General features: G+C 47.0%; 1 protein-coding gene and 1 non-coding gene across 2 annotated transcripts; both read left to right on the top strand.

Moving 5' to 3' along the window:
• Window positions 1-1,022: 1,022 nt before the first annotated feature.
• Window positions 1,023-1,094, top strand: Trnam-cau. The gene has a single exon. It is a non-coding gene; the product is annotated as a tRNA-Met (tRNA).
• A 4,547-nt stretch (window positions 1,095-5,641) lies between these two features.
• On the top strand, window positions 5,642-7,111 carry LOC117139925 (RNA polymerase II degradation factor 1). The gene is made up of 2 exons (XM_033302609.1): window positions 5,642-5,793; window positions 6,065-7,111. The coding sequence occupies exons 1-2, from the start codon at window positions 5,661-5,663 to the stop codon at window positions 6,937-6,939; spliced, it is 1,008 nt and encodes a 335-aa protein (XP_033158500.1). The 5' UTR covers window positions 5,642-5,660; the 3' UTR covers window positions 6,940-7,111.
• The last annotated feature ends 5,746 nt before the right edge of the window (window positions 7,112-12,857 follow it).

Raw genomic sequence — 12,857 nt, 5'->3', positions numbered from 1 at the left:
TATCTCCAGAAGACATGCCAATTACTTACCATCTTGAGCAAACATTTATCGGCAAAATGGAAACCCACTTATGGCTGCGCAAGGTGCTCAAGTTGCGTTTACAAAACCGATCCCATCTGGGTGGAGTTATCCTCATTAGGCGGGCGACAGAGGTGCCCGAGTTCGGATCCGTCTAGACGGCAGTAATGGCCACGGGCATTAGAGGCTTGCCAAAAGTGAGACATTTGGCTGCTGCAACTTCATTTGGGACACGGACTGCGACCAGGTAGTCGGATGTGCAGCAGCAGCCGCCTCTTGGCACAAATATTATGGCCACAATCCGCTCTTCTGGTCACAACACCATTTCCCACTCCGCTTGTCCTTTTTTTCGCACAAATCGCAGCAGGTGGTCAAAACCCACGGATTCTCGTGTGTGTGTTTTTGGTTTTTGTTTCGGCCTCGTCAATTTGTCGCCAGTTGCTAATTGCTTACATTTTCCGCCAGGCAGCGACAGCCCCTGCTGCCGTTGTTTTTACTTTCAAGCTAAGAGATGATCGAGCCGGGCCAGGAAGGCCACTTGCCCACTTGCCCACTTGGCCGGCCACTTGTCATATCTGCGATGATGGATGGGAACGAAGAGCCGGTGTCGTGCGGTGGCAAATGGCTTCTTGAGCCGCTTAAGTCCACAAAAGAGCCCAAAAGTGGCTTCCTCCCGATGACTGCTTCCCGATAGCCCACTCGAAAAGGGGCTAAGCTGACGTCTCAACTGAAGGTAATCACTCCTCGAAGGGAGTCGTCCCTACCGGCTACCCGCAGTCCCGTGATAAAGTATTTTGTAACTTTAAATTGATAACTCATTTACCCAAATGCATCTGATGCACGTTTAAATGATGCTCCGTGGCTCAGTGATACTCAGTGTGGCACACCGAACAAATCAAAGGTGTTATATAAGGAGGCATTGTTTAATAATGATATAAAAAAGGTATGCCCTATTAACCTTGATTTAGTTGTTGCACATCGAACATGACGCAACTTCAGATGCAAGCAGAGTGGCGCAGTGGAAGCGTGCTGGGCCCATAACCCAGAGGTCCGAGGATCGAAACCTTGCTCTGCTATGTGCTTAGATTTTTTTTGGGAGATGAAACAAAAAATATTAAATTTTTTTGAAAAATATGTAATATTTGAGTGATGAACTAGAAGTTATAGTTCATGTTATTCGAGTTACTTTTGTGTCATTTTCTATCAGCATTTATCAGCGATGCTGCAAGAAACGAAAATTCTAAATAGTTTTCTTTGTAGTTTGAGTTGAAAAATTTCCCATGGAAGTACCATGTCCGGCCAAAAGCTGGGCCATCTATGCGGGTTCGAGTTCTGAGATTTCAGTTCTGAATTCCAGTTCGGGTTCGGGGTTCTCCTCCTTTATCAGCTGCACAGTTTCCGATGCCAAAATGTGAGGAGCAGATATCGCACAGCTGCTCGGGGCATTCCACGCACATGTCCACGATCCGAATGAGATTTCCTCCGATTCTGGGGTTAAATCGAGGAGAAGGCGGTGGCCATGTGCTGCTCTTCAGTTTGTCGACGGCGGCGGCGGCTGCATGCCATAAAAATGATGAGGCGAACTGGTTGCCAGCCGTCGATGGAAGTCGCAGATTGGTGTTGGTTTGAAGTTGGTTCCCCTCTAGAAGATGCTGATAGTTGCCAAATGTTGGGATATAAGTCGCTAAATAAATAAATCATATTTATGAAACATCCCACGATAAACGTAATGAATAGTACTTTGTATAAAAAAACTAATGAAGCTCTCTAAATAAATGGAAGAAAATTAAATGGAAGAATTTCCAAGAGCCATATATGATCAACCTTTTTAACTAAAGTACAGCATTCCCGCTCCACGACCCTCAGAATCCGGCAGAATCCGGCATATGTGCCGTGGAAGTAGCCAAGCTGGCATTTCTGATGCCAGAGTGCCGGCTGCATGTGTGATCGCGGATCGGGAGTAGGGCATCGGGGCGAGGAAAGCGCACACATGTGACGTGGACAGCTGGGAGGATGAGGTGGAGGATGTGGCTGCGATGGAAGGGCCTTGCCGAGGGGGTTGGGCGGCGAGGCAGGGAGGGTGAAAGGCAGGCAGAAACAAAGGCAAGCCGAACCGAAACGTCCTTGCCCCGCAGCAGGAAGCTACATATGCGCAAGCTGCGCATAAAAACTTGAACGATCGACACGTGTGCAGAATTTCCGCGCGCTCGCCGGCAAGAGGCCAACAGCAAACAGCAATCGGCAAGGAAAACGTGTGTGGAAATGTATCGCATATGTTGGATGGATGCAGAGCATTCCCAGACTGCGCTATCGATATACTGCCAATGGCAGAGCAAATCCCCTAGGCAGCTGCTCCAGGCTGGCCACCAAAAACGGTAGCCGTGCAACTTTCTATGCCCATGCAATCAAATCGCAAAACGCACCGCAAACGAGGGAAGCGGCGAGTTCGTGAGGCTGGGAGGCTGCCAGGCTGGTGGGAAGTAAGGAAGCTGGGAAGTTGAGTATGAGCCACTGCAGCCAAGCAGCTGCCAATGCCGATGGACGGACTTGCTGCCTGACTTTCATTAGCATTTCTAACGGCCAACGCAGCTGGCAAAGACGAACTCCACACCACTCCACACCACTCCGCAAACAAACAGATGCTGCCGGCCACCGAGGCCAGGAGCAGTAAGTAGCCTCTGGACGCTGGACGCGAACTGGATCGATTCGAGACGACAACGTCATCGGGACGGCGGCCGGGGCAAGGTGAAATGTGTCCAGGTGCACTCGGGAAAACTGGGTGATTGATTGGGTATTTAGGCGGGGAAGTAAGAGGGTAATATACATTTATAGGGCTATATTATAGGTTACAGCTCTGAGAGTATGCAATAAAAGTTACTGAATCCGTGGACTTTCGGTGACTTCAATACTCAAATAATTTCTCTGCTCTATGATTATGTTACGAATATTTCGCGCAGTGCATTTGCAACAGCTGTACGTTGTCTGCATTTGCGTTGGAAATATATTTTTAATTGCTATTGGAATTTTTCCATGTGCGCCTCGTGGACATCTTTCATTCGCTTGCGGATTTCGGACTGCGGATAGCGGATTCGTGTGGGTTGCCAGTTGCAAGTGGCCAGTTGGCGAACTGTATCGCAGCAGTTGGTCTGCCACAGTTGCAGTTGCAGCTTGCGGCTTGCTGGCGCAGCATCAACTGCGTGACAACTGTCCGGTTGTTGGTATTGAATTCAATTAAAGCCGCTGGCCAAAATGCAAGAGCTGAAGCCGCTGACCGTTTGACATAATAACTGGCCACATTAGCAGCAATTGGCAGTGGTCAATTAACTTTTTTCTGCCCGTTTTCGCTCTCCTTTCCCCATTTTCCCCGTTTTCCGCCACGCTTGTCGCGCTTTTCCTTATTTGCAACATTCATTGACACCTGCAATTGCGGAGTTGCAGGTTGCCAGTGCTGCTGTCGTGTTCATGTTGTTGATTGGCAATCAATTTGTTGTCCGTTTTTATGATTCGCAGTGCGTCAATGTCAACTAACTGTTTTTCTGCCGCTCTCTGGCAGTTGGTTATTTATTATGTTGTTGCAGTTGCAATTAACACGGCAGCAACATGCCGCATTTCCCGCAACAATGGCCAAAAGCAAATGTTGCATGTGGGAGTCGCAGTTGCAGTCGCTTTTGCGATGTTGCTGCTGTCGATTTGCGGCGCGTGTTGCAGACGTGAAACCAGCAGCAGTCTGCCAGTCTGCTAGTCTGCCAGTCTACCAGTTTTCAAGCCAGCCGAACCCAGACATATGGCCGAGATAAGCGGCATAATTATGCAAATTTGTTATAACAATCAGCGGCACCACAGCAACAACAACTGCAATTCCAAGACGACGGCCACATTTTATGGGCAGCGTTAAACGCCGTCAACAGCAATTGCAATTGCCATTTATGGGGCGTTAGAATCTAAGTTAGTACATAATCGCTTGTGATAGTTTTATTTATTTGCCTATATTTAATACCCATAACCGCGCCATCTTAACTTGGCGCACCCAGCGATGGGATCCCCTAGGAATCGAACAAAGCCTTCATAAATCGCCTTTGGCCAGCCCATAAAAATCTTGGAAACTACGTTTGTAAATTTGAATACAAACATTGACAATTGACAGAGTCAGTCCGTCGCAACATTGGGCAGCAACAAATCAATTGCAGCAGCAGCAACATTCTCGTTCTTATGGTAGGATACAGTTAGAAAAATTCCTGGTTCTCGCAGAATATCTGAAATATTCGATACCCCTGATAAGAAACTTCATTACTACTTAAGCATAGGTAGATTGATTTGTCTTTACTCCAGACTTTTGTGTGGTGCATGCAGCATTCGAAGCCACTCTTTCTGCGAGTGCCTTTGGTATTCAGATTCCTTAGTGGCTAGGCTACGATCATTGTTTTCCATTCTCCATTCTGGCTGGTGACTACGCATGCATAAATGCCTTTATAATCATTTCGTTGAACAAAATTTAGACGTCACTTGGCTGTCAGTTGGGGCTTGATCGCCTGACGAGCCGGACATGTGGAAGACTTTGCAGGATCGGAGGAGAGCCAGGGCACCAGATCATGTCCATATTTGCATTTTTGAAATGACACATGGAAATTTTCGATGTTTTGCCTTTTGGAAGCGAGCGGCCAACAGATTGACAGCAGCTGCAACCGATGACAACAGCAACATGAGACAAACAGCACAGCAGCAGCAGCAGCAGCAGCAACAATGGCCTGGAATGGCAAGCGAAAGTCGTGCGCAAATCCGACCAGGCGACAGCATATGGATATGCTGCTACATGTGCTATATATGCTATATGGATATAGCCGGAGATAATTGCTGTCGCATATATTCCACGTTCACTTGTTGTCGCCGACTTCGCTGCAGCAACAGCAGCAGCAACATGTGTTGCTCTCGGCTTTTGGCCGGCTGCCTTTTTGGGTTACGGCGATGGCAACATGTTGCAACCGTCCAACCGTCGAGAGTCCGGCTGTGCAAATATTTGGAACTTCCCCCGGTAGGAAGCTACTTGGCGGGCCTATCTAACATCATGGCCAGCACATGTGCGCCATATCGCACGTATTTTCCACGCATTTTGGCCCACTGTGCGAGCAAGTTCAATGTCTGGCACAGCAGCAGCGGCAACAATAACAGCAACATCAGCCATAACAACCGCGAGAACAAAACGCAAATAATATATGTACAGTGCAAAAGGCGAGTGAAAAGCGTTCCAGAGAGATTTTATAATTGATGGTGTATGCACTTTCCAAATGCTCTATAAATAGCAAGAGTCGGGCTACGAGTCCCTTCCCTACAATCAAGTGATAAAAAATAAATAGATATTGAATGGTTAATAAGAAACCATATTTTTATAAACCGACTTTTACCCATATTGGATATTGTGTGGAATTTCTACAATCCCGAACGGAAAACACGTGCAGCAAACAAAAGCGTTTGCCAATAATCCGCGTTGAGCACACTGCACCTTTCTCCGCGTTCTCTGAGAGACTTCCAGTCGAGAGCTAAACCAAAACTTGCGGTGCTATTTTGAGAGAAAGCGCTCTCTGCTCTCTGCGCCAAGGCAGTTTAGAACCGCACTTTGCTCAGTTCGCCAATAAAGACGCTGCCACATGGACATGCACAGGCTGATCTTCGAGGTGCAGCAGCGCCGGGCTCTCTGGGACGCGAGGCACCCGGACCACGCCAACCGACCGGAGACCCAGCGCCTCTGGAACGCCGTCGCGGAGGCCGTCGGAATGGATGGTGAGTGCACTGAGCGGAATCGGGATGTAGCACGTAGCCAATATTCAATATTCGGATCCAATTAAAACTAATTAAAATTAGTATTATTTTTAGTGTTTCTGGCATTATTATAAGTAGACAAGTATTTTATGGCTATTTGTTATTTCAAAGTATAATTTCAAATCATATAATTGTTACTTTAGTATTAACCTTTCTTTCAGTGTACTTTGTAATGAGTGCTTTGTTTACGTTCTCTTTTCTTAATCGCGTGTTCCCCTCTCTGACATTTCAGTTGAGCTTTGCCGAACCAAGTGGAAAAATCTGCGTTGCAGTTATCGCCGCAGTAACCGGCGTAGTGGCGTCTTGAAGCACCAGCAGTCGCCCTCGCCGGGTCACCAGTGGTCATATGCGGAGGCCATGAGCTTCCTGGACGGCCAGCGGGAGGAACGTGATAACAGCAACAACGGGGAGGAGGAGATGGAGAGCGCACTGAAGACTGAAGCCGAGCCCATGCCCATGTTGTCGACCTTTAAGAGCGAGGAAGTCTCAGCTGCGGATGAAATGGAGGCGGACAACGATGCGCTGATGCGCGAATTCCAGAACGTGTCCACTCCCCAGGCGTTGCGAAGGCTCTCCGAAAACATCTCATTGGCCAGTGCGGCGGCGGAGGAGCAGGTGCCTCACACTGCCGCCCAGTTGAGTCCGAATTTGAGTCAGGGAAGTGCCATTGCGGCCGCAGCAGCCAACAGTTGCCATTGCGCGAAGAGAGTGGACGAACAGGTCGACTTCCTGGAGAGTCTGGAACGCGAGGAGCAGCAGCTGATGCAGTCCACCAGCCAGGATCTGGCCAGGTGCAAGAGTGTCCTCCATGTGGGCGACTCCGACTACAACTACCTGATCAGCTTTCTGCCGCTGATGAAGCAAATGACGCCCTTCCAGAATGTCTTCTTCAGGGCCAAGATGGGGGAGCTACTGCTGCAGACGATGCAGCAGCCTCCGGTGCAGCAGCAGTTGCAGCAACAGCAGCAGCCGCTGCAGCAACTGCAACTGCAACAGCAACCTGAGCAGCGGCAGCAGCAGCCCTCGCAAATGTTGTTGAACCAACAGCAAATGGCCTTGGATCAGGCGCAAGTGAGCACAAGCACAAGCTCCACGAATTGGAACTGAATCGAGGATTAGAGCCGAGCAAATAAGATATACAATGCCCCCCTTAATGTTAAGTGTGCGAATTGGACAAGAGCGCGAGCACCACTGTGCGCAGGTCCAATGCACAGTGGTCCGATTTGGCTGAGATTACTTTTGAATTTTATCATTGCACATAAACAGAAATTAATAAAAACTATATATAATTTTAAGTCTTAATATTGAGGGGCTAATTTCCTTACCGGGGATAAAAAAAAATAAAATTAAGGGGCTAATTTGCTTTCCAGGGATACTGGCTTAGGTGTTAAAGAATATTTCGTCTTTTTGTTTAGCAGGGCTGCCAAATATTACCAGGGCTGCCGAAAGCTAGCTTATAAGCTAAAAATACTAAATTTAAATCTAATCCTTTATTGCTTACCAGGGCTGAAAACTCTTTGTTTATCTATTTTTTGAGTGTCACACTGTTTACCAGGGCTGAAAATTCTTTGTTTATTTATTTTTTGAGTGTCACACTATTGGAATAACATTTGTCAAATCAAGTCAAAGCGAAAAATAATCTTGAGAATTAAGTAAGTATACATATGAAATTGGCGTGGAGCTACCAAAATAACAACAGCTAATTCAGTTTTCACCTTATCAGAAAATGGCCAAGAAGATTTTGTCAGCGTCATCCAAACTAAATGATTTAAAAATAAATGCCATGGTGCAGATCCTACAAAGCATCGACCAGAATTATCCATCCGGGTTTATAAAACAAACGATAATAAATCCGGTTATGAGCGCCATGACAACCCAGGATGAGGAGGCCAAGATGCAGAAGCTGAAAGAGATTCTTCAGTTGCTAAAGGCAGTCAACAATACACTGATGAGTCAGCTGCCTATCGATGTTCTTATAAAGATGATGTAAATTATTGAATACAGCGATGTGATGGTATTCATACGATAACTGCGCTTGAAGTTTCAATTGGGGGATGCATGGCACACTATTTTAGTACGATTATTGGGCCCTCTGCCTGCGCGTTCAATGCACTGCATTCTGCTCTGCCCAGCTTCCAGCTGCAGAGTGAGCCCAAGATGATAGTGACAATCGTGTGGGCGTCCGAGTGGATTCTACGGCTTCAACTTCAGCTTTTTAGCCTTACATCCAGCTGCAGATGCAAGGGCATCCGACGTAATCTCGCCTCCGGCTGCCCACACATGTCCGCATTGAAGCGGCGAAACGGGGCAGGGGAATGCGGGGAGTCAGGGATCGCCCCGTTGCCTCAATAAATTACTGCACACTAGAATGAACCCCATCAACGACGGTGGTCCTGCTCTTTCCGTCCGTCCGTGTGTTAAAAGCCAAGTCCAAACTTAACATGACCATAAAAAAAGAACGCGGCTTGAAAAGCAAACAGAGGAGGGGAATAGGTCGCTCGAGAAATCAACGCAGCTGCGGATGACGAATCGAAATTGACATTGAACCGAGCGAGGCTGGAGCCTCCAGAGGATCGGGGCTGCAAAGGGGGCAAGTCCAGGGGAGAGGCCACGACAATCGACTTGGTGGCTTTGCTTTTGCTTTTGCCTCGGCGACGTCATGTGTTTGAACTTGTTGCAGTTGGGGCATGGGCATGGCTATTGGATTCGACTCTTGTAGGTTGTTGGTTGTTGATCGTTGCTGCTTGGTGCTTGGTGGTTGGCTCTTGGCCTGCCCCATGAATTCCAATTTCAATAGCAGCCATCCACAGAGGTTACCAGTGCACGGCGCAAAAATATTGTGGACATGACCAGCTAGTTTATTATGTTAAATAAAGATTCGTATCCAATTTACTAAAAAGGACAAAGGTTGAATGGCTAATGAAAAAAGAGGTTATTGGTTATACTTTGTATGTTTTCAATTGCAATGTATGTAGCTGATTTTTCGCAGTGAGCTAAGCGTTCTGAAAAACAGTTTAAGGTGTGTTCTTGAGCTTGAAAGACTTCGAGCCCACAGTGGCAGTTACCGATTCCGATTTCAATTCCAGTGATTGGAAACAGTTGGGGCAGAAAGGGAGGAGGTGATTGGCGGCGCGGGGGCGCAATTAACGGCGGCCAAAAGAAACATTTGCAAATCGAATGCAAATTGACATTTGTCACTCGAACGTGCCCATGGCCACTGCATTGCATTAAATTCCACGCTGCCGAACATTCCAAATTTAGTTTCCATTCGCCATTCTTGGCCTCACATTTTCAACCGGGCCAGAACGTTGGGAGAAGATAAGGAAACCCCGTAAAGATACCCGAATCGGTGATTGATTTCGCACCTATTCTTCGACGTGTTAATGATGCGGATGGCCAAGCGGTGCATTTACCTGCTGGCTTTGTTCTTCGCCGCCGTTACGGCACATGCAAATTTCACTCTATTCAACTCTCGTCAAATATTTGTAAAGATTTCCATGAGAGAGTGCATTCTGGCACACAGGTGCTAAGTCTCGCCGGGCATTGTTAATGCCGCATCCTCAGCCTCATTCCCATTTTCCAGAGCCAGTGCCGCTGGCATGTTGCGGAATTTCCAGAATTTGCTTAATTCATCATTCGGGGGTATGAGAAAGGGTTTCGCATTCCAACTAAATCTCCCAGCTCTAACACCTTTTCCGCCTAGTTTCGCCCGGCCAACAGGTGCAAAAGCCATTAATGTTGCAGATGTTCCATGACTCGGAGAAGTAAAAGGGTGGCAAACAAAGGGATTGAGCAATATTTAGCCAGAAATTGGTTATGGCCAGGCTGGGCAGCAATTTTGCATTCTGTTAGCCAGTTCAGGAAGCCAGTTGCTCATTTCCGACCTTGTTTCTAGGAATATTATATTCAGTGAGTAGTGAGTTTAATTCATGGTCCATTTTATTAATTCCTTGAGAACTAAGATTGCCTAATTTAATCCACTTTATCTATTTATAAACGGGCTTAAATATTATAATTCCCGCGATTCTAGCACATAATTATTTGATGGTAAATGAGTGCATTTGTGAATCGCACTCCGCGTGCATTCCCAAGCACCTAACACTCAGACTGTAAACTCTATAATTTAGCCTCATCATTAATTTGGCTTTTGTGGCTGGTCCGAACGTGCTTTTGCCTTAACCATAATAAATGCCTGTGACACCTCTTAAGAAGATTATGCACATAAGGTTGCACATTATCCTCGCTGGCAAGATGATTCCAGTCCGCTGGAAATGGCTGCTTCTTTCGGAGTCGCCTGCCCATGCAATGGGCCATAATCTCGATCCGTTTGGGCCGCCACAAACCAATCAAAACATGCACTTAACTTTTGGCCGAACCCCCGACCAGCCGCACGAGCATCGTTAACACACAAAAAATAAGTGTGTAGCTGCTGAGTCACTGGTACCCGGTCCAAAAATGTACCGCCCTCATCAGAGACCCCCTCCCCCCTTTCAGCTCCCTGAGCCGCTAGCCGCTCATGTGATTTCTATATGTTCTCCACTGGGCCGACAAGGCAAGCAATCAAGCGGAGTCAGTGGGGCCTTTGTATTGCCATTGCCTCGGAGCAATCAATGCTGTATGACAGCTAGGTTAACTGCCACCTCCACTGCCCCGTCTGCGAAGCCCCGCCACATCTGCGATCCTACGCGCTTCCTCTTGATTTCGTTAAGTAAATCTCCAACTTGGCCAAGCGGCTGGGCAACCTTCACGTGCTCGTCGTCGCTGGCGTCTCACAGCTCGGGTCGCACTACTAGTTAAAGATAAAAACCTAAGATGATGGCTAAGGAGCTTGATCTATATACATGTATTCTATATATTAATTTCTCTAAATACTTACTATATATCTAATTCACTATCTTATTTTATTTTCAGATTTGATGTCGATTAGAACTTGTCAAGCCTCGGATCCTGCCGCCAAAAGTAAGTACCCTTTTTGGTTTTTTATGGTTATACTGTGATTGTTGTATCGAATCCTCTGCCAAGTCTGGTTCCCCTGATCTATTATTTCGCCCCCCATTGTAGGTGTTGTTGGCGTCGCCAGCTGTCCGTCCGCGGTTTCCATGGCTCGCAAGTCGCGAGATCATGATCATGGCTTTAACTGGCTCTTGAATCTTGGCTGTTGGCTGTTGGCTCTTGGCTCTTGGCATAGTACCAGTACGAGTTCGAGTATTTTTAACTCTCCTATGGACTTGGACGCGGCTGCGTTTATTGTTGTCTCGTTGGGATGCTTGTCCCGTCCCTCTGCCTTCGCCTCGCCACAGCGTCTGTTTTCTTTTTAAACGCTTTTAAACACCTGAGAAACTTGCTTTTTAATGTGCGCACATGTGTGCGGTGCTCGCCACGATGTGGAGATGATGACGATGATGATGAAGATCGCCTCGCTCCTTCGGGCTCCCCATCCCCGAACCCCATACCCCGCCGAACCCCGTCCCGATCCCAACCATTTCCACTTCTACTTCTACTTCCAACTGCGGCTTCAACTGCCTCGTTTGTGGCGCGATGATGAAGCAAATATAACAAATCTCGGAGTTATCAACCGACGAAGACGACCGTCGCACAGCTGAGTAAATCAATTGACGCGCACAATTCTTGGAATTTTTTGTCGCCGCTCTTTGAGCGCTCTTTCTTGGCCCTGATCTTCTATCTGTGCTCCATGGAGCTCAGTTGGAGCTCCTCGGAACTGGATGCATCTACCTGATTTGCATGAAATGGAGGGGGAGTGCACAAAGGCAGCGAGGATAGCTATGTTTTGGATCTTGTGATATATTTTTAATTGTAGCTCACACAATAATAAGATTAATTAAAATTCAGTTATAGTTTATATTGGTTGCAACTCAATGACTTAGAATGCTGATGGCTGAAGAGTAATAATGTTTGGAAAACAATTAGTGGCACAATTTTCCGCTCCCTGATCTTTCCTCGCCAGTGTAAAATTACCGACCGACAAGGACGTTAATGGTCTTCCATGCGCTGGTGCGAGAGTTACTAGATGCTTTCTGGATTGTTGCCCCACGGGCAACGCTAGACAAAGAAGCGATCGAGATTTATACCTAAATGATTAACCATTTTGCCGCAATCCCCGGCTTGGCCAGCGGATGCATGTGATTCCTCTGCGGCTGTGGGTGCCACTTGGTGTGAATTTGTAATGCGTCTGCCTGCGCTCGGTTTTCTTTTGCTTTTCCCTGTGGTTTTTATATATCTTCAGCACTTTTCTGAGCTGTTTTTCTTTTTTTTTTGGAATGTTGCTGCTCTGTGCTGCTGACCATTCTTCGGCCGGCGATTGACACCTGCATGCATTTCTCGTTTCTCAGGTGTGCAAAGCCCCGGAGCTCAGGTGTGTGTGTGTTCGTTCGGCTGAGCTGTTTCTTTACTTTATTTCACCTCTTCATTTCTGTCTTCTCCGAGGTTGAGTCATCGGCCATTAAAAACACGATATTGCTGGCTGTGACTGTGTGATTGGAAAGGATTTTCATTTCGTCCCAGGTAGTTTGTTGTGATTGTCCCAGAAGGCATGACGTGTCCGGTTTTATGAGTAACCTTAGACCTTCAAACCCTAATGCATTTTAATTAGGCAAAATGCATTTGTTTAGCTGTCAGAGATTAATTGCCCAGACAGGAAACAAGACTCTGCACAGCATTTTGAATACCCAAACAGTTTTTATCATATTTCATAAGAATCCTGGCCTTTAAAATAAATAAATATATAAATAAATCAGAGAACGCTGCAACGGGTATTTCGAGGCTACCAGCGACTGTCGCCAAAAATTTCGCCAGCTGACAATCTCCACCTTTTTGGCCCAGAAACAAGGTTACGGGCACATAACCGTTACTGCGCCTGTGCGCAGGTGTGCGAAAGCATTAAAATTCCACTTGAAGCCCAGCGAAACAAAAAAGCCGCAAAAACTCTGCTAAATGGTCGAAAAATTTCACAAAAGCTCACAGCCAGCACATTAAAATGTTGGCCATCATTCCCGCGCAGCGCAGCT

The sequence above is a fragment of the Drosophila mauritiana genome, chromosome 3L (assembly GCF_004382145.1).
Source record: "Drosophila mauritiana strain mau12 chromosome 3L, ASM438214v1, whole genome shotgun sequence".
Taxonomy (NCBI): Eukaryota; Metazoa; Arthropoda; class Insecta; order Diptera; family Drosophilidae; genus Drosophila; species Drosophila mauritiana.
The sequence above is the reverse complement of the archived record's forward strand: the minus strand, read 5'-3'. Positions and strand labels throughout refer to the sequence as shown.